The sequence below is a fragment of the Heterocephalus glaber genome, unplaced genomic scaffold (assembly GCF_053883595.1).
Source record: "Heterocephalus glaber isolate CG9 unplaced genomic scaffold, H.glaber_assembly_v1.0 deba00001783, whole genome shotgun sequence".
Taxonomy (NCBI): Eukaryota; Metazoa; Chordata; class Mammalia; order Rodentia; family Bathyergidae; genus Heterocephalus; species Heterocephalus glaber.
In genome coordinates this window covers 27,286-49,752 of record NW_028258468.1, presented here as the reverse complement: position 1 = coordinate 49,752, position 22,467 = coordinate 27,286, and the positions used below count along the sequence as shown (strand labels likewise).

The 22,467-nt window shown below is 34.0% G+C and overlaps 1 protein-coding gene across 17 annotated transcripts in view; it reads left to right on the top strand.

Annotated features, from left to right (window-relative positions):
- LOC101707994 (PMS1 protein homolog 1-like) overlaps positions 1-20,708 on the top strand; it is a 99,690-nt gene extending 78,982 nt beyond the window's left edge. For 15 of the 17 annotated variants that reach the window (XM_087203127.1, XM_087203129.1, XM_087203124.1 and 12 more), the window contains one exon: positions 112-473. In XM_087203127.1, the coding sequence (XP_087059253.1) occupies positions 112-276 (165 nt within the window). In that variant the 3' untranslated portion in view covers positions 277-473. Of the gene's footprint in view, positions 1-111; positions 474-12,797; positions 12,872-14,781; positions 17,415-20,500 lie in introns of those variants that run through there. The other 2 variants (XR_015448020.1, XR_015448021.1) reach the window with 2 other exon arrangements.
- Positions 20,709-22,467: the final 1,759 nt, after the last annotated feature.

Sequence of the window (22,467 nt, the reverse complement as noted above, 5' to 3'; positions counted from 1 at the left end):
ATGCTTAATAGGTATTTTTTGAGTGAATTAATAAGATGAAAATAACTTTGTCTTGTTAGGATAATGTGCTTTCTGCTTCAGGGTAAATAATGTCTGACTTTCTTTTCACAGGGAGAAGCAGTTCGGCTGTCTAGACAATTACCCATGTACTTATCAAAAGAAGACATCCAAGATATTATCTGTAGAATGAAGCACCAGTTTGGAAATGAAATTAAAGGGTGTGTTCATGGCCGCCCATTTTTTCATCATTTAACCCATCTTCCAGAAACTTCATGATTAAATATAAGAAAATTAGTCACAGTAGAAATAGATATGGTCGTAAGACAGTGAGTCAGTTTTTAAACCATTTTTGTATTATCATGTGTCAAATGGTTATTTTATAAAAGAAGATTCACTGGGTTTTATATTGAAAACAGTTTCAAAACTTGTAAAAAAAAAACTTAAATAAATTAAGAGATGATTATTTAATTTTATTCTTAAGACTATCCTTCATAATAACTTATAAACTGTAGACTGCAACTGGGAAATAGTATACTAGGTCATCCCTGGGGAAGGGGAATACACAAATTCAGCTGGCATATCTAACAGAAGTTGTCATTCTTGTTTAAAGTGGAATGGAGACAGAGAAGGAGAAAATGAAGTTCAGAGGAAGGACAGAACATAATTTAAGAAATCCTACCTACCTCCATCTTGGGGGAGCAGCTTAGATATTGCTGCTTCTTTGTTTTATATGATAATTATTGGACTTTAGGGGTTAGAATTCATTGAAGAACTTGGCAAGATTTAGATTTTTGACAAAGTTTAGGTTATGATCTTTTTTTGTCTCTTCACAAACCAGCTACAGAGTGTACAGGTACTTTACAAAAAGTTGAAACATTTTTTAATGAATTTATTTTTGTGTAAAATACGTCTCCACACACCATCTCCCATAATTCTCGTGGATCGTCTTTATATTAAGATCTTTAACAAATTGTAATACTTGGAGTTCTGCCTGTAGCCCACCCTTTACTCTTGCTGGAGGCATCCTGTTTCCCATGATCCAATACTACTATTTTTCACCCACGACTCCTTTTTATAAATTTACTTCCTTCCAGGTAGTAACCCCCTTTAATTAACAATAAAGAGCAGCTCACCAGGAAACAGGATAACAAAATTTCCATCATACATTTGCACCAGCCATAAAAATGTGGACTCATTTTTTAGCTGATAATCTCTATTGGTCCTACGGTATCTTCTTGGATGAAGAAACTCATTTTTTCTTTCCAGTCCTGAATTCTGCCCTCTGCTTAGTAGTCATGGAGTATTTACCACCCATATACTAGATAAAGCCGGGCATTTATCTTGTATGACCTCATTTCAGCCTAACAAATCTTGGGTGGCATGTCCTATTGAGACTGCAGTCCTGGAGCAGGTCACACTGCCTGCATTGAAAATAAGTTCTCGTGAGTCATCTGGGCCCAGAAAGGACAGGTATACAGTATATGGGGACGAGGGGAATACAAAACTCCCTGACGCCACTTTGACCAGTGCTGCGCTGAGTCAGTGCTGGGTTGCATCTTCGCTGGCCAGAGCCTGGAGTGGCAGAGCCGGTGAGGTGGCGACTTGGTCCCCAGCAGCGCCCGGCTGGGCCTCGGCCCTTGCCGCGCCCGCCCCACAAGCCCTTGCGGCTTGCTCCGGGGAAAGATGGCCGCAGCACAGCAGGGCCCTCAGGACTGAGGTAACGGTTGTGAGTCTGGGGAGTTGACTTGGAGTTAACAGCGAGGCTGGGATGTCCAGGGAGAGAGAATCCTCCCCAAATTACCCACTTGCCTCTTCTCAAGGCTATGGTGTTGGCCAGAAAAAAGGAGGACGTTCAGATGTGAATCCCTCAAAGTCCTCTCTTCTCCCTCCTGTCTCGCGCACTGAACTGCATCCCCAGCCCTTTTAGTGTTTTTGTTTTCGTTTTTAAATCACTAAATTACCCAGGCTGGGCTCGAACTTGGGATCCTTCTCCCAAGCCCAGCTCCTAAAGGTGTTAACTTAGCATCCCAGCCTCCGTTGCCATAGCAATGACGCCAAACCCATGCAGAGGTGAGGCCTGCAGGTCTTTCTAGGACGCGTTTTGTCGGGAAGGTCGCCATGCACCGTGCAGCTTTATTTATTAGATTTTAGATACACTATTTAACCTGAAGAATGTGAAGCTTAATTCAGACAGATTTGTGTTGTTTTCATTGGCCATTTGATACTCTGCTTGTGTCTTAAAGTTTAGCGGCTAAGATTTGGAAACTGAAATCCATCCCATCACACCTAAATTTCTTAACTAAAAATGTAAATTTGATATATTTTTTCCATCTCCAAACATTTGACTCATCTCTTTATTTTCATTGTATTTTTGCAAGATTCCTCCAGTCTCTCTGAGAAGGTGGAAGGAGGAGCCACTAAATAACTTCGGATTGGAGTCTAAATTTAAAACCAAAAATAGATGAACTCTTCTTGTACCTACTTGCAAAGAAAATAATACATATGAGACACCCAAATGTTGATCACTGACTTAACTAGAATTGAGAGACAAATTTAAATACCAGTAATGATGTTAGAATATTTAAATGAACTAGACTTGTTTGGGAAATATTTGGAGAAAGCTGGTATTCATGGATTCCTAGTGAAGGTCGGATACAGTGGTTCATGCTTATAATTCCAGCTACTAGGGAGGCTGAGGCAAGAAAGAGTTTGAAGCCAGCCTTGGCAACATAGTGAAACCCTGTCTCGAAAATTGAAAGGAGCTAAGGCTGTAGCTCATTGGCAGCTTAAATCTCCAGTACCGACCAAAACCAAAAAGCAAAACAATAGCCAAAAAAATTATCCAACCCGTTTTATGTATAAGACAATAGAAGCCCAAAGTGACTAGTTTTAACTGGGTGCACACAACTATTTTAGTACTCTACTAGTTCCATTTCAAATGTTATTCCCATTAACAGAACAAAGTTTAAATACAGAAAAAGTCATTGCAAATCTAAATGAAAAGTGAGGTTTTCAGTTTTTACCTGACTTTCTCCATGAGCATGAGAGAGCAAGAGAACTTTATTGTAGATCTTTTGGTAATCTTGCCTCAATTTAAAAATTTTAAATTTACAAGGCTTGTTCATTGTTTCCAGTAATACTAATAACACACAAGTGGATTCTCACCATTGCTGCCTTGAGATTGTTTTCTCTACTTAGTTGATTTTGGATCACAACTTTTATTCCTCCTTAAAGTACTACACATAAATGTATCTTTCTAACTTTTAAAATTCTGTTCCAGTGGTTAGCAAACTTGAGCATGCATCAGAATCACTAAGAGAGCAGATTGCTGGGCACTATGCCCAGAGCTTCTGATTCTGTGCGACTGGGATAGGAACAGAAATTTCATTTCTGAAGAATAATACTCTGTTCTGAATTTCAAAGTTTCTTACAAATCTCAAGTCCGTTTCTTTAAGCACATTTTTTTCTAAGTTCATCATTTCAGTAAATAGAAAAGTAGGACTTCGAAGACCTCCCCCTGATTATGCTTGTAGAAATAACCATTTCTGAAATTAAGATGCTAAACTTGATCTCCAAATACACAATCATTTCTAACATCATGTAACTTTTTATTTTGTTTTGAATATTCATACAGCAAGATCTGAAATAACCTTTTAAAGTAATTATTTCTACATAATTATTATTCAGTCTTCAAAAAACCTTGTAAAGTAATGAGAAGTGGAGATAAATTTCTCCCACTTTGCACACATCAGACTTGAAATCACTATAGCAAATTCCCCCATTTCTACTTTAGTTGTATATTCATTTCTTTATTTGGTGACATTTATTGAGTATCACACTCAATGTTGAATGAGAGGACATTTCTTGTTCTTTAGAGGGGACATAATTACAATGTATAACAAGTTTTATTGTGTAGTATGTACTGTGGATGCTCTAGACAGGTACCCACTCCCAAATGGAGAAACCTATGGACGAAACTAATGAGGTGAATCTGAATGAGGAGTTAATAGAGGAGAAGTGCCGGGACTCAAACCCCAGACTTGGTATATAGTAGGCAAGGGCTCTCCCACTGAGTTACATCCGCAGCCCCTAAGAATAGGATTTGTGAGGCAGGAGGAACAACAATTGCAAATGCATTGGTGAGTACAGGAATGGAATAAATGGAGATTGGATTAGAATGATAGGCAGTATCTGGCATTTAAGGAGTTGAGTTTTTGTTCCCCTAAGTCAATTTTTAATCAAAGAAGTGGAAAATAAAATTGAGAACATGTTAGCCAAATTATTATAAGCCAAGTTATTAGGCTACCGAAAATTCAGAAAAAGTCAGAAAGAGATAAAAAGTCTGTAGTAACAAAAGAGAAAAGAGTTGTTGACATCTGCATTGCCTTGTGAGGCTTTCACTTTAGATCCTATAAGATGCTGCCGTAATAAAATTAAAGTGGAAAAGAGGTCTCTCCTCCTCTTTGGCTGATTGATGATGATAGGAGAGTACTACAATAGAGACTTACTTGCCTTTCTTTTCTACACTGGAAAGTCGGTATGCTTTCAACTAATCTTTCTGAGTTTCACACACACACAAAACCAAAATATCCCCTTTAAATAATTATTACATCAAGTGTTTACATTTTATCTGTAAAATGTATCTGGGACTTTGGAAGCCAACCTAACATTTCCAGTTCTTTCTTTGTACTACCTTTTTTTTTTTTTTGGTACTGGGTATCAAACTGGGGTCCTTGCACTTGCGAGGCAGGTGGCGGAACCACTGAGTTAAATTCCCGGCCCTCCAGTTCTTTCTTAAATGCAAGTTTTTGTTTATAAAGGGCTTAAATATCCAAATATAATTTTCTTTCTTTCTTTTTTCCAGTACTGGGAATTGAACTCAGGACCTTGTACTTCCCAGGCAGGCGCAGCACCACTCAGCTGCATCCCCAGCCCCAAATATAATTTTCTAGGTAGAATTTATATCTAGGTGCTTGATAAATAAGATAAAATAATAACTTGTGATTTAGGTAATCTTTAATGTTGAACTTATTTGATTTTTTAAAACTTTCATTTAGGTATTTTAATTAGGTTTTTTAAAAATGTAGATCATAGAAATGAATGACAAGTTAAAACAGGCAAGAAATTGTAAATGGATTGAACATATTTTTGGAAGGAAATGGTATGTTTCAAAAGTTGACTTACTGTTCTTTCAAAAGGGCATTTTTATTTTAAACTTGCTTTCATTTTATCTAGAGGTACTGGTAAATGACAGCTAGTTATTTGCAAGACAGTGATGCCAAATGTATACTCTAAATATTTCACTAATGATAGCGAAAAGTTTTTCATGTGTTTATACATGTAAATAATTGAATGTATATAATGTACTTATCTATTTTTTCTTTGCTTTTTTGTTTTTCTCCTTGATTTTCCTGCTTATATAAAAATTGTTATAAAATCAACATTTCTCCACATACATAAGGATGATCATTCATCCCAGATGAAAACAAGACAATCCTCTCACGCATACATTTTTTAAATTTTCAGAGATTTTTATTAGAACAATCAAGTTTTAGCTATTTTGCTTAGCTATTTTCTTCCTTTAAAAACCAAAAGATAGGGCCGGGGATTTAGCTCAGTGGTTCCGGCACCTGCCTCGAAAGCGCAAGGTCCCAAGTTTGATCCTCGGTACCAAAAAGAAAGAAAAAAAGAAAAAAAAATATATATATATATAATCCTTCTCTTCCCCCAAAGTTAAGAGGAGTAGTTCATATTGTCTAGATTTCTTCAGATGACAAGTATAAGGGTACTCTGTGCTAGTATATTGCCTAAGTCAGTATCTCCTAAACTTTAAAGTGAATATGAATCTCTGGGCATGCTCTCATTCAGTAGGTACAGAATGAGTCTGATATTACTGTGCATTTCTGACTAGTTCCCATGGATTGCTGATGCTGCTGATTCAGGGATCACACGGTTGCACAAGAGTGAACAAAATCCTTTGGCTGAATGCTGTTTTCAAAATATAATACATATTTTAAATTCAAATGTATACTGAAAAATAAGGGACCACTTTAGGGTCTCCATTCTCTTTGGGAAGTCAGCTTTATGTTTTCCTATGGAACATCATTTTTTTATTAGCTTGGGTTGATATATTCTCAAAAATTCTCCAAAAACATGTTGTTGAAGTAGTTGGCTGCATCATCAGTTCTTCCTTTCTTGTACATATAAGCCATTCTCCCAATAAGAAGTGGATTTTCTTCCTCCATTCCTTTGGATTTGTGTGGGCTTATTATTACTTTGCCATATGACATATATATAATAACAGAAGCAATCCTATATGACTTCCAAGGCTAAGCTATAGAAACCTTGCAGGTTTTCTCCTGGCATCTTGAAACAGTTGCTCTGGGGAAGCAGTCTACCCTAGTCTTTCATTGTGTGAGAAAGCACTTAAGGTAGTTAGGTGAAGAAGTTCTATGGAGATAGAGACGCTTTCCTAGTTGCAGCTATCCTAGCTCAGGTGCCAGACATCGAGTAATGATGCCCTCCGATAACTGTATCTTCGTCTATACATCTATTTGAGATAACTAGAGTGATGAAAACTGCCTACCTGAGCTTGTTAATCCACAGAATTTTGAAAGATAATTTATTAAACCATGAGGTTTTGGAGATAGATAAATAGGACATTTACATCATGCTACCCTGAGGAGCTTACTACGGAAATGTGTTTTCAGGCTTTCAGAAAATGATGTTACAAATTCATCTGAAATTTTTGTGCAAATAGTATTATGGTCTTGGTTTCACATAATGTAAATTTGCTTATGTAATACATAGCATTTTCTTTTTATTACAATGTAATATTAAATACTTTATATTTGATTCATGTTTTATGATACTGCTTTTGTGTTTGAGGACAATAATACTTTTGAGGTAGTTCATAGATCTGATTTGTAGCTCTGCCACATAATCACGAGAATTCTCCGTCCTCACCTATCCATGTATCTTAGTCACTTTCCCAGCACTAGGACAAAATACCTGACAAGAGCAATTTGAAGGAGGAGAGGTTTATTTGGTTCATGGTTTCAGTTCATGGTTGGCTTGTTCCAAGGCAGAAACAATATTGTAGATGGGCATAGTTGAGAAGAACTGTCTACTGCATAGTGGCCAGGAAGCAGAGAGAGAAGAGAGGAGCCAAGAGTAAGAATATACCCTTCTAAGTTACACCCTCAGTGGCTCACCCTTTCCAACTAGACCCTAACTCTGAACATGAGATTTTGGGGGGAACATTTTAGATCTAAACCATTTTAGATCATAAACCAGTTCCAAAGCTTCTAAACCCCATGGTCATGTACAGTCACAGCAACTACCCTATTCTGGTACCAATATCTGTCTTAGTCACTTTCCCCACACTGGGACAAAATACCTAACACACCCCTGGCCTCCAAAGGGCTCGTGTTTATCTCATTATACAAAATGTATTTGGTCCATCTCTAAGAGTTACCAAAATTTTAACAATTCCACCAATGCTGAAAAGTCCAAATCCAGAGTCTCTTCAGAGATTTAAGGCAAACCCTTCACTGTGAACCCTTGTAAAAATAAAAAATGAAAGTTAAACACTTCTAACATAAAATGGCACAGGGTAAACATTCCTATTCCAAAAGGGAGGATCAGGCGGATAGAAAGGAATCGGATCAAAGTAAGACTGAAACCCAGTAGGACAGACATCAAATCCTGTAGTTCCATGTCCAGCACCCGGAGCAAATTGTGGCCAGATGTGAGCTCCAAAGGGATTGGGTGGCACTGCCCTACAGCATTTCCAGTTGCAGTACTCATAGCCCCTTTCCTTGGGTGGCTCTGCTCACTGCCTGCAGCTTTCCTCAGCAGCTGTTCCATGCTCCTGGCATCTTCAGCTTCCTGGAGCTGTGGTGGTGAATTTAGGGCATGCATGCCACAGTGAGCTGTTAGTATCATTGAAGGCTCTGAAAGTTTCGCCGTCACTGTCCTAGGGTCTCCACTGCCCTTTTGGCTTCTCTCTCACAGCTTCACGCACTGTCTTCTTGGGGAACCCTGCTTGGTCTCCCAGGCCTACCTCTGAAATCTAGGTGGAAGCCTCTATGACCTATAGCTTTGTGTTCTGCATGCCTGTAAAACCAGCACCACATCTGTATATATCTATATCTACATATCTTTTTGTGTGTGTATGTATAATTTGGTTGGCCTAACTCAGAGGAATAATTAGGAATAATTTCTAACAAAGCAAATGGTATTAAATTGCATTCTATCTTAAAGGAGAAAAACTATGATGTAGATAAATGGCATAGGTAAGTTTTCAAAGAAATTAAGCTACTCTGAATTAATTTCTAATTGGTCAAGTTTTTGAACATTTAAGGCATAAACTGCCTATTCACATCTACCTGCAAGACTAAGCCTAATGTTACATCCTTTCTTTTTCCAAAGGAGGAAGAAACAAACCACAAGTGAAGATAGTAGTTTAAAAGAAGCACATTATAAATCAGTAAAATATGCAAGCTTCTTTTAAATTTCTAACTTTTATTCAAATATAAGGCCTATTTGTCCTGTATTTCCAAATCATTAATACAATCTGAGTCTGTGGCCCTTGGAGCTTGACACCTCTGGGATTCATTTTCAGTTCTATCCATGACTAATACCCACGTTACGTAGACTGTTTAATTTCTGTGTGTTTCCTCTGTGTTAAAGAGGGATAATATTTACCTTGTAGAGTTCATAAAGACTAGGATGAAATATGAAGCAACTAGTACAATGCCTAGAACATAGTCACTGAATGAGTCACATCTTTTATCTCTTTTCACCCATTTAAGGGAATTTTATAATTAAAAAGCAAAGCATTTTTAAAAATGAAAATTCTGTTACTGTGCACCCAAGTATAACATAGATAGCTCTTGGTAAGTTACTCATTGTGATAGTATCATAGAATCCCACACCGTCTTAGTGCTGAGATACTGACGAGAATGTGATGCTATACATTCTGGTTAACTTCCTACTTAAGCTAATGAAGGAGAGCCCTTACGTCGTTAAAAAATAATGTATGATATGTCCTATGAAGTTTGCTTTAGAATATGGATTTTTAAACTGATATTTATAACTTCTCAAAGAAAGTCATAAGAGAACATTTTGGAGGCCCATTTCAAGAAATTCTGGACATTAGTTGAATTTATCTACCCTTTGCTTCTCAAATTTTCATCTTATAATTCCATTTTAGAAACATACAATTCTCCTACGTATGTATTTTCCATCCATTCTACATCACCATACTTGTTTCTACTATATAAAAATATATAGATTTCTAAGTGTATCTATATTATTTATTATGTATAATATAATGATATGATATATAAGTTAACTTTATGTATCTGTCTTTTCCACTCTATGTCCATATCATAAAAGGCAAGGCCATCTTTTGATTTTGTCCTTATGACCCTTACAACATCCTAGTATATTGGACTTACTAACAAAGTTTTGCTTATCCATTCATTCATTTGATTGCTATTTCTTGAGGATTTGCTTTTGTATGCCAGAAACAATTCTTGATGCTTGAAAAATAGTAGAGTACATGTTTAAATGCTGCAGTTTCTCTGAGAAACTGAATGTGGAAATAAGGACTGAGATGGATAATGGATGTTGAGAAATGGGAAGAAAGTTCAAATGGGAAGGGGAACAAGGGAGGAAAAGGGAGAAAGGAAGGAAGGGACGAGAAAAAAGTCAAAATAGAAGGAAAAATGGAAACAAAGCTTTTGTACATGGGAAGGGAAGGGGGCTTGAGGGGGGTAATGGAATAAAATAAAATTTATTAAAGATAAATAAATAAATAAACCCCTTCCCCTCTTATTATAGAGTACAAATCAAAATTCTATCTTCTATAGGCCTTATAGTCTATATTTAAGGATTAATAAATTAATACAAACTTAAACTCACTATTTGATGCTATAGAAATTTATATCCACTTATGAAACAGTTTATTCCGTTTCTGTGAGGTTATTTGCTTATGATAATCAAAATATCAATCTGCAGTACATCTATTGTACTTTAAATGTTCATCTGAATTAATGATTTTGCACTTCATTTTTTATAATTTAAGAACACCTCAAAAAGTGCCCTTCAGGAGTATCTCATCAATGACAAGTGAATAGGTTAGGGTTAGGTTACATAGTCTGTCAACTTTTAGGGACTAAATGACAAAAAAGTAAAATGTGAATATCTACTATAAAACAGTTTTTCAAGCATTTAAGCTACTATCATGGCATTTTTCTTAGTTCTCTAAATGCCTTTCTTACTTTCATATGCGTTTATGTGTATTCTAAATATTATTTTATGTGTGAAAAATGAGAACACCCCAGGCTATATATATAGTTAACAACAGCATTTTTTACTACTGATTGGTAGCACCTCCTAGAGGCTGTTAGGAATTCTCCTGAATTTTATTTTTATTTTTGCTTATGCATTACTTCAAACATACAAAAAATAGATACTTTTGTGCTCAACATCAAGGTTTAGTAAAAAGAGCATACTTTCCTTTAGTTCCAAGGATCTATACTGTGGTCCATAACTCAACAACTTGTGTGTCATGTGCGAGCTCTTTAGAAGTGTAGGATCGACACCACTGCCCTGGCACCCAGTCTCACTGAATTATAAATTGTATTTTAATAAACCTTTGCTGTAAATATTTCTTAAAAGAAAAGACAGTATACAGCTAAGCCTTCTCCTCCTCCATCTTACTCTATCTCCCTCCCTCTCTCTGTCCTTTGAGGGACAGCTATTCTAAAATTGATTTATGTATCCTTCCTGCTATATTTTTATTACATAGGGTTGTATCCCTAAACACACATACACAAACAACTTTTAAACTTTATATAAATTCAAGATTATTTTTCATAGCTACTTGTACTTGTCTTAGTTACTTTATTCATTGCTGGACAAAATACCCAACACCCACAAGTTAAGGGAGGGAAGATTTATTTAGCTCACAGTTTGTAGCAGTTTCAGTCCATAGTTGGCTGGCTCTAAGGCAGGGTGGCATGGCAGAGGGGCATCGCAGAGGAGAAACAGTCCATGGCAAGCAGGCAGGAGATAGTGAAGCAGCAAGCATAAGTAGCAAGGCTGCCTTCTGCCCCTTTATGTTACATCCAGGCTACAAGCCTATTGATTGGTGCCACTCACACCCAGGGTGGGGCTTCTATTATCCACATCCTTAATCCCAGTATCACATGCCCTAGATTGAGCTAGCTCTGAAAAGCCCCACTTATGAGCTCATGAGGCTTTGGGGGGACATCTAGATACAAGCCATAACATCACTGTACAGTGTTTTTGAGTTATATTCGTGTGTTGATATCTTAATAAAAAAATCCTTACTCTAATATTATTAATATTTTCTCTTGTATTTTTCTTTAATGGTTTTCCTACTTTTTCACATTTGTCAGAGACTACACAATGGATATAACTTTATTCAGTCTATTACAGTAGGGATGCTGCTTATTAATGAGAAACATATCTCATGAAAGAAGGGGAAACTTGGGGTTTTGTAAAAGCTGGTAAATAAATATTCATTGAGCGAAGGTGAAAGTATGTCATATATAGGAATATGTAAAAGCAGGGTGGACTTTTGTAGTCAGATCTGGAAACACAAAAGAATAAAGGGATTTATCAGCTAACATTGCCCACAAGCATATCTTGACAAAAATGTATAACTGTTTATTTCCTGTTTATTGGGATAAATTCATATATGTGAAAATTTTGTGTCATTCTATTTCTTCGTTACCATTTTTTTTCTATTTGGGGCATCAGTATTTTTGTTATTTGTAAGAATTCAAAATAAAACAGAATAAAACTTTGTCCTTAGTATTAAAAATTGTTACCAGTTTATTATTTGTACTTAACTTGATGTGATGTATTTTACCCTATAGTTTTTTAGTTTTCATGTAATCAGTCATATTAAGAGATTTCTTTTATGGCTTTTGCTCTTGACATCCTTCTTAAAGAGAATAATCTCAATTCAAAATAATAATAAAAATATATATTTATGTTTCCTTCTTATACTTTTTCATTTCAATTTAAAATTCATATAGAAATTAATTTGGTATGAAAAGTAACATGAGTATTTTACCTTCTTAAAAATATTATCCAGTTGTCTCTTGAACTGAATGAATAAGTCATATTTACTTGTAGTTCTACCTTTATCTTATGCTAACTTATTATGTACAGAATTATTAATAATGTAGCATAAAATAAAGCTGTGTTTTTTGTCTAAATTAGACACATTTTCCTTTCCTCATCTGTAAAACGGAGATAATAAATTCATAAATTCATCGCAAATGCTAAAAATACATCATTTAAATGTATGAATAAAACAAATAAATCAAATGTTTATCCATATTATATGACCAGTAAATGAGAGTTTTTTCCTGTTACATTTTTTTATTAGCCTTAATAGAGTCTATTTTGTTATCAGCACCATTCTTTTTATAATTATTGGTACCTAAGAAATTTTAATATCTAGAAGGAGAAACTTTCTGTTTTTATGTTTCTGTGAAGCCTAGGAGATTATATTCATCTTCATCTGTTAAAATTTCATGTGTCTTCTTTTAGAATTCTACAGATATGTAGATGTTGGAGGCTCTAAATATTGTTCTTAATTATCCTACCTGTTGTTTCTCCTGAGAATTATAATTATGTATGTTGTCTTCTTTAGCTTTTTGTTTGTATTTTGGTATTTGAGTGGGTTTGTTTTTTTTTTTGCTTCCAATGTTAAATTTTTAAAAACTTATAAAATATTCATTTATTTTCAGAGACTTAATATGAGAATTAAGAAGTTTGATATAATTACAAATGAAGAATTCAGAAAATCACCAGGAACTTCTTGGTAATTCCTGCTTTTCTAATTTAAAAGCCCTCTTAAAATTTTTTAATGCACAATTTCAAATAGTTTGTTAGTTGAGTAATTAGTAATTTCTCTTTCTTTCATTTTATTCTTAAAGCTTTGGATTCAATATGTCAACTGATGTGTACTGTCACTGTTACAAGTATTGCATAAGTGCTGCTAAACACGTGTATGGCATAAATGCCATCTGTGTGTAACAGGTCTCAGACATTATCCTTTTTTGTTCTGACCATGTTCAGAACAAAACCTAGACTTGGCTCTTTTTTTCATTATTTAAATATCTTGTTTGAATTTTATCAGTAGAGGAGAGTGGAAATAAGGAAGATTATCTATTTTATTGGGTAGTTTGCCAGCATATAGTTTCCTGTCCTTTCATTGACAGTAATCTCTTAAGGAGATGATGTGATAAGAAGAAAGAAACTTATTAGCAATTAGGAGATGAGGAAGAAAGGAAATAGCTAGTGTGGATTAGGATTGATGTTGGAGAATGTTTCTAAATAGTCTTTTTGAGTATTTTAGGAGAAATCAGAATTGCAAGCTATAGAAAAATCATAGATCAGAAAGTAAAATTTTGGCAAGGCAGTTAACATACCTCATATAACTTCATACGTTTTGAGCAATTTTTTGAAAGATATAAAGACTACTGAATATGTTATTAGGTTTAATTTTAGTTATTAGAGATTATAGAGTAATAATCATCTAAAATAATACAGAGAATTTGAAAAATAGTATAATTTCACATATTTAACTTCTGTTAAACATATTTAGAAATATGTTCCTGAGGTCCAGGATTTAGCTCAGTGGTTCCGCCGCCTACCTCGCAAGTGCAAGGTCTGGAGTTCGATCCCCAGTACCAAAGAAAAGAAAAATATGCTCCTAACATTTCTTAGACAAATGAATTATTTTAAAAATATGGAATAGTAAGGGGCCGGGGATTTAGCTCAGTGGTTTCGCTGCCTACTGTGCAAGCGCAAGGACCCGAGTTCTATCCCCGGTACCCCCCCCCCAAAAATATGGAATAGTAATTTACATTCATAGTGATGTTTTTTTTAGAGGGGAAAAGATTTATTGGCTTACGTTTGTGATGATTCTTAAAGTAAGGCAAGATCATAAAGGTTACATTTTTGCTATAGTTTTTATTGTGTATCTTACTGTGGTTTCAGTTCTTGGAAAATCAGTAGTAACATCATCAGCGTCAGAGACAGTAGATATTTGACTACTACTTAGTACTGAAAACATTAAGTGAACTCAGAGTGTTAGAGCATTCTGAATTGGAAATGGGAACGATTCATTGTAAAGATGTACTTTACATAAGGTTGCAAGAGTATGTGTATGATTTGTACAAAGTAAAGTTGGAATTTTTATAGTTATCCCTTATATGTAAAATTTTGAATTTGCAAGTGTTAAGTAGGAGTAATTGTTTAGATTATTCAGAATTTGCTTACTTTTATTTATGTACACTTTTTAGTAACAGTTTTATTGCTTAAAATAAATTTAATTGCATATGTAGATTGATTAGTATCTACCTCAGGAAATATAATGAACAAATCATTAATGTGATACTTTACATTTATACAGTTCTTGTTGCTTTAAAAGTTGCCTTACATTACAAGTTATAAGTATTTTTGTAAACTTCACAGAAATAGGTTAATGTTTCATTTTGCAAATGAAAGACAAAAGTATTTAAGTGACAATGCAAAGTTAGTCCCTTCTAAAATCTCTTTGCTCTTGGTTTAGTTTTCCATTCTGTGTAGTAACTTGCAGAATTATGGGTCCAATGATACTTTGTTCTAAAGATACTGATTTGTTTGGGGGTTTTGTTTTTGTGACGCTGGGTTTTCTAAGCACGTTCCCTACCACTGAACTACGTTCCTACTCCCTGTTTCTTTTAGTCATCTCTGAAGATACTAAAATTGTGAGCACAGCGCAAGAAAACATAACCTTACATGAGTTCCTTAATGTGAAATGAAAAAACAATTTTCTATTGAGTCGTCACCGTGTGGTAGACGGACAGTAAGACCTGCTTTTTAAAATCACTTTCAGGAGGGACCGGTGATTTAGCTCAGTAGTTCTGCTGCCTGCCTCGCAAGTGCAGGGTCCCGAGTTCAATCCCTTGTACCAAAAAAAAAAAAAAATCACTTTTAGGAAAAGATATTTAAAAAGAGTAATGATTTTCTAAACCTTTGTGCAGTTATTAGTATTAGTGGATATCAGTCCTTAATCCTCACATTTATAGAACCTATCTTGAGAGAAAATGTGGCATAAAAAAGATCAGTGTGTTTACTACAAAGAATATTAGATATAGAGTCAATAGCTATGTTTGAGCTATGGCTCTGACCTTAGGAAAGTCATTTATCCCCTTGACCCTTAGTTTCTCACTTAAACAGTGGGGCCAAGAATACCGGTCATTATCTGGCAGGATTATGTGGGATGAAACAAGACTATATATGTCAAAGTATTATATAGTTCTTATTTGTTGCTACTAAATATATATATATATATATTCATATATCTCTGTCAATTTTCTGTTCAAAAGAGAGAAGCATACAATTAAACGGGCCTCTGATTCTGAAAGTGTCTTCAATAAGTAAGACTGACAAATAAATACTTACATTCAGTGGTTATATGTTTTCATTTTCACCATAAGAAAACTTAGGTCTTTAACAAAATTAAGACACATTGGATAATACAATTATTTCATAATTTATTTTTCAAAAAATCTGGATTTTTAAGTCTTTTAAAATCAATGACAACTGCCATTCTGCTAATGCAGGATATAAACCTTCAACGTGAAAAACACATTATCTGCTAAGTGCAGTAAAGCAAAGTTCACTAAAACAAGCTATGTCTGTGATCTTAGGATTCTTTGAAGTCCTGTGGTATCAGTTTTAATTTTTCCTCTTTCGTTTCTGATTTTGTTTACCTGAGTCATTTGAGTCACCTTTTTGTTTGGTTAGTCTAGCTAAAGGTTTGTCAATTTTAACTTGTCAAAATAACTCTGTTTATCTTTTCAGTTGCCTTTCTAGTCTCTTCTCATTTATTCTGCTATAATCTTTATGCTTTCCTTCCATTTTATTTTAGCATAGTCATTTCTTTATTGTGGCTTTTGTTTTGGGTTCATATTATCATAAAAATCTTGAATCACAAATAGAAGTTCCATTGTCCTTGCCTGAGTAGTTTCCTTAGAATGACATGTAGAACTATACTTTCCTAACCAAATGTACTATTATAAGATTTTGGACTGTGTACTCTGATAGCAAAAAAAAAAAAGGAATTATTCCAAGGTCTATATTTTCTCTCCCTTCAACCCTCTCTCTAAGTTAGTTAAACTTGTATATATTTTTACAAGGAAATTCCCTACCTATTCTTACTCTGTGGGTTTACATATTGATGCAAAGATTTATCTCAATCTTTGGAAACTAAAGAATGTACATGGTGAACTCTGCTCTATCTAAAGAAATATTGCATAGTAGGAGGTGGAAAAAAGGAGACTGTTATGTCCCCAGAATTTACCAGATGGACAAGCACATCTTGACTTTAGGAATTCCTAACAATACCCTGGGGTTTTTGAAGTTGTTTTATACAACACAAAAGCTGAGCTTTGCCACTCTTATCATGCTACCTTATTAAAATGTATTTGAACGTAGGGTTGTAATTATGTATTTGTTACCAATTTTAGAGGAAGTAAAGTCAATTTTTTTGGTTTTTTTGGTACCAGGGATCAAACTCAGGACTCATGATTGCCAGGCAGGTGCTGTCCCTCTGAGCTAAATCCCTGGCCCAATAATGTCAGCTTTTGAGATTGAAGCAGGGGGTACATGCATTAAGATTACTAAATTTTAGAAGATGTTTAACTTCTTCTCTTTCTAAAGTTTTTGAACTACAGTTGTAATTTGTTAGGGATTATCGGACTGTATTGAAGTGCTATATGATATTAAAAAAACACTATGCCAGTATCTCGTGATTCTGACTATATTTATGTTTGATACAGAAATTTGACCAAGTTTATAACAGAAATTTTGCTTTATTAGAAAAATCTATTTTGTAATTACTTTAAGGTCTGTTTTTTTAAAATTGGGTTTTAAAGGGGCATTAAACTGCTATTCTTGCTATCTTTAATGAACTGACAGTTCATGTTATCTTTTGGTTGCCATTTTTGCCTTATCTCCCTGAATTATATGAATTGCTTCATTCTTTAGCACACATTGCTTTAAAAATCTCAGTTTTCTAACAAAGCTTCTATTTATTTCTTTCTACTCCTAATTTTTCTTCTATAGTTACCTCAACTGTTTCTTTTTAATAATACCAGTTGGTTGGTGCAAGTTTTCATATGAACATCTTAGAAATATAAAACATATGTAATTACTAGAATATACATGTATATCCAGTTGTAGCAATAACTCACAATTTTAAATGGTTTGGAAAAGAGCTTAAAAGTCTTTAAAAATATGTACTATACTTTTTGTAAGTTGGTACACCAAACATGTACATAATTTTAAATAATAAACTTTTTTCTTGATCAACATTCTGACATACTGTTTTAATTAAATAAGATAAAGATTAAAGTAGTTTGGATAAATGGTTACATATAGTAATAAAATTTATGAAGGCTGAGAGATTTTTAAAGTCTGTAGAACTCATGAATTTTTATATCATATGATTTTGTATTATGTACACATATTTATATATGTATATATATGTAGACTATATTTGATTAAAAACCAGACAATCATGTAAATCTATGGTAGGTTTCTGAAGTAACATCATTTTACTACATTGCAAACAATCCTTTTTAGATTTCATAATAAAATTCATATTTTCCTTGATTTTTAAATATAAAAATACCTTTTATGCTTCTTTTCAAAACTTAAGGAACAGAGGCTGCGGTTATAGTTTGGTGGTAGAGTCTACCTGCCTTGGTATCTATAAGACCCTGCATTTAATCCCCAGCATCTCCATCCCTCCCCCTAAAAAAAATCCTTAAGCAACAAATAGAATTTCCATTAATATAGTTAGTTTCCAGAAGGATCAGAAATACTGTTGTGACATAATGACCTGACTGAGGCCCCTGTACTGCCAAAGTGCATTTTTCTAAAATTTAAAATCATCTATACCTAAGCTAAAACAGAAAAGAAACTACTGGAAGACCTGAATGCTTTAATCTCGAATAAGCAAAGAATATATAGATTACATGTTTTTCCTCATGTATTCTGCCAAAGCATAGACAGTCTCAAAGACTCTTTAAATGGACATGTCAATGAATTTGTTTTTCTAAAACTAATTTAACAAATGTCTTTATCTTTGGAAAAGAAAAGAAAATGACTGAAACACTTTGGACTCCTTTGATATTTTCCCTTGACTTCTTCTCTAAGTGTTATATATTAAAAGTAAATATAATGGCTAAATTAAAACATTTTACAATATTCTATCAATTCTTTAATATTTTCACATATATTGACTTTGTAATTATCTTACAATTGCACAAAAGTTGTTGTAGAGCAGTTGCAAAAGAAACTGTTCAAATGCGACCACTTTTATGGAAAACATCAAGGAAAATTATAAGTAGTTCAGGATGTGTATTGTTTAGAAAACTCTGAGTTCATGGAGAAAGAAGCATATCTTTTCCTTAATGACTAGAATAATCCAAATTAATATAAAAACCTTTATGTTATTGGTAGCTATGGGTCAGTATAATTTTGGAGTATTCCAACAGGAAGTGAGGAGTAACTTTTATGTAAAATGCCAAATTGGCACTTTACACCTGTTAGTGTGTATCCTTTAGAACAGCTGTGTCTTTTATTATCAGTAAACAGATGCCAAAAGTAATGGAATGTTTTAAAGCAATATGTTAATCCTGTCTTCCACTACTGAACTGTCTCACAATATAGTGATTAAATATTGACTGTGCAGCTGTTACTTACAATTATAGAATTTCTTAGTTAATTTCTCCTTCCTGTACCCAAATGTTTTAATATTAGAAGACCTAATGTCTCATCTTTATGTATTTCATATAAGCTATTTGAGTATTAGGGTGATAAATTTATGTGTGTAAAATTCTTATTAACTATTTCCATGAATTGACTAGTGTTCTTGATAGGATAAATATTTCTTAAATCTGTTTATTTTTCATGACTTGTCCATGAATGTAAAGATGATTATTAAAATATCATAACTTTAGGTTTATACTTGAAGACTGCCATCAATGTACTAACTAGGCAATTATGACTCTTTCATTAGATATTTATGTGCCAGAGTGCATAGTGCTTTCTTTTTTTTTTTTTTGGTACCGGGGATTGAACTTATAGCACTTTCTTAGGATGATGACTTATTCAGGCAAACCATCATGCTAACTATTTCAATTACTTAAATTAAATTTTAATAGCCTTATGCTTTGATTCTATTTGAATTTTAAATGATTTCTATTTTTATTAATATATGTATTCAGTTCATAGTGTTTACATTCTTTGTATGGAGTTGGTACACGCACATAACACATCTTCATTCCCTTTTTCATCCCCTTTCCCTCCCCTTCCTTCCCCCTCCTCCTCTCTCTCCATCCCCTTCCCATTTGAGAAAGATCTATCTCCCTAGTTCCTATTATCTATCTTTTATTTTGCTCTTTTAATCTGGGTTTCTCATAAAAGAGAAATAGTATGATTTTTAAGCCGTGTGTTTAATTTATTTCACTTAACATTGTGGCCTTCGTGTGCATCCATTTTCCTACAAATGACGCACATTTTTCTTTATGGCAGAGTAGTATTCTGTTGTATACAAATGCCACATTTTCTTTATGCATTCATCTGTTGATGGACATATAAGTCACTTCCAAGATTTAGGTATTTTGAATTGTGCTGCTATGAACATGGAAAAGCTGGGTCAAATAGAATTTCTAGTTTTTGTTTTTGAGAAATTTCTCTACTGATTTCCAAGGTGCTTATAGTAGTTGACATTCCCACTTACAATATAGAAGAGTTTCTTTTCCCCTGCAGCCTCACCAGCATTTGTTATTATTTGATTTCTTGATGATGGCCATTGTTTTTGTGCTAACATGGAACCTCAGTGTTGTTTTAACTTGCATTTGTCTAATGGGCAGTGACGCCAATGATTTCTTAGCGTGTTTATTGGCCATTTGTACTTCTGTAAAAAGTTTCTGTTTATCTCAGTTGCCTATTTTGGTGCTCTAATTTTTTTTTGAATTCTTTATATATTCTAGGTCCTCTGCCTGAAGAACAGCTGACAAAAGTTTTTTCCCATTCTATAAAACTCATTATGGTTTTGTGCCATTACCATGCTGTTTTTATCACTGCAGCTTTGTAATGTAACTTTAAGTTTGGAATTGTGATGCCTCCCATGATTTTTATTAACCTTGTCAGGGGAGATATTTAAAATGTTGCCTCAGTATCACCTTGAACCAATTGTATTGATCACAATTTAATGTATAACATTTGTTGTGCTCTGACTCTATGAAAAGTTTTGTACAAAGTACTTTATTTATAATATTATTGCCCCATTTTATGGATGAAAAAATTCAAATTTAGAGACATAAAATAAATTAACCAATATCTTACATCTGGAGGATTTGAACCCTGGCATTTTCACTCTTTTGCTTAGCTCCAGGACTTGGTATCTCCTCGCATAATGACTGTGAAAGCTACTCTTCAGCACCATCAGGGGTGAGCCATGACACAGGTATCATAATGCAGTAATGGTTTTCAAATACCTCTATATGATTTTACTCTAATTTTGTTACTTTGTAGAGATAGCTCCAGCAATCTTTCTGGTCCTCTTCCTCAAAATAAACTTTCTTTGCTTCAAGAGATTTTAAAGAGTAGCGTTTTGTAGTTTCTACTCATGCTATATTATTTTATTTATGCCTTCACATAGAAATATGTTATTATTAAAATATACTTTATTAAATTAATGACTTCTATAGATATTAACTACTTCTATTCTTATTTTGTCATTTATCATAGCACCTATATTTTATATATAAAAAAAGAAACTCAGAGATGCTTAGCAAATTGGCCATGATCACAGATACCAAATGATATTTGTGTGCATTTGCTTCCTCAACTCCCCTAAATTAAAAGTGTCTAGCTACTCATTTTCATAGAGAGAGTTAAGATTTCAGCCTCCAACAGATGGTTATTTCAATGTACTTTCTGTTGACACTGAGGAGAATGTTTATAAGATTAACTAGGATCAGCGATGTCATGAGGCATCGCTAGAGGAAATTTAATATAGAAGTCCATTATAAGGTAGTTCTTAAGAGGCAAAATGTTCTTGCATGCAAGCTGTCTGAAATATAAGAATAGAAACATTTTATTGGCATGCAGTAACAAGAAATGCCACTTTATCAGATTTTAAAATGAAAAAATTTACATATTATGTTAAATTTAGCCAGCCCTATTATAGTTATTCAGTATTACTGTTTTATTCAAATCATTTTTTTTGCTGTCCATCAAAACCTAACATATAGAATAGAAGGTAAGCAATAAAATTATCATTTTGTACTATGTAGTACAAAACCTTTCCAGGCAGAAATAATAATTTGCCTTTTGTTACCTCTTTCTACTTTGAAGTCTTTTTAAAAGTGGAACTTTTTGAGCAATTGTAGATTTGCATGTATTTGTAAATCATGCAGAGAGAACCCGTGTGCCTTTACCCAGTTTCCCTCAATGTTACAAAACACTACAATATTACAGTCAGGACATTAATGTCAATACAGCCAAGATGCAGAACATTTCCATAACTACAAGAATTCCTCATGTATTATACTCATAATTACATATTCTCATGATATTTCTATAATTTTGTCATTTCAAGAATATTATATAAAGAGAATCATACAGTATGTAACCTTTGGGGATTGTGTTCTTTTTTTTCCAGTGCAATTCTTTGGATTGTTAAATGTATCAGTAGTTTATTGATTTTGTTATTCTTGAGTAATATCCTGGTATCAATGTACCATACTTTGTTTAACCAATCACCCACTGAAGAATATCTTGGTTGTTTCCAAAACAATGTAAAACTACAACTAAAGTTATATAGTAACATTTTATAGTGTAGTCCATGATCAATTTTGAGGGGTTTTTTGTTTTTTTGCTGTGTGTGTGTGGTGGGGGGGGTTATGTGTGAAGGATTTAGTCCAGGGTCTCATGCATGCTAGGTGAGTACTATCAGATAACCGTACCCCTAGCACCCAGTTATTTATTATATAAATTGTGAAACTTAGGCCCCTCCCCTCCCCTCCCCTCCCCTCCCCTCCCCCGCTTTGTCTCTTCTCCCCTTGCCTCTTCTTTTTTATTTTTTTCCATTAAGTTTATTGGTACATTTTAGGCATACAATACAGTTACATTCATCATTGCAAACTTGTACCTTTACATGATGTATCTTGGTTCTTTTCTCCATTCCCCTGCCCTCCCTATTTACAAAGACTTTGTTTCCATTTTTTCCTTTTCTCATATTTTTCCTTTCCCTTCTTTCCTTTTCCCTACCCCTCCCACTTCCCCTACCCCTTTACAGCTTTCCTACCTATTTCACATTATCAATTATACATTTTTTTTTTTTTTGGTACT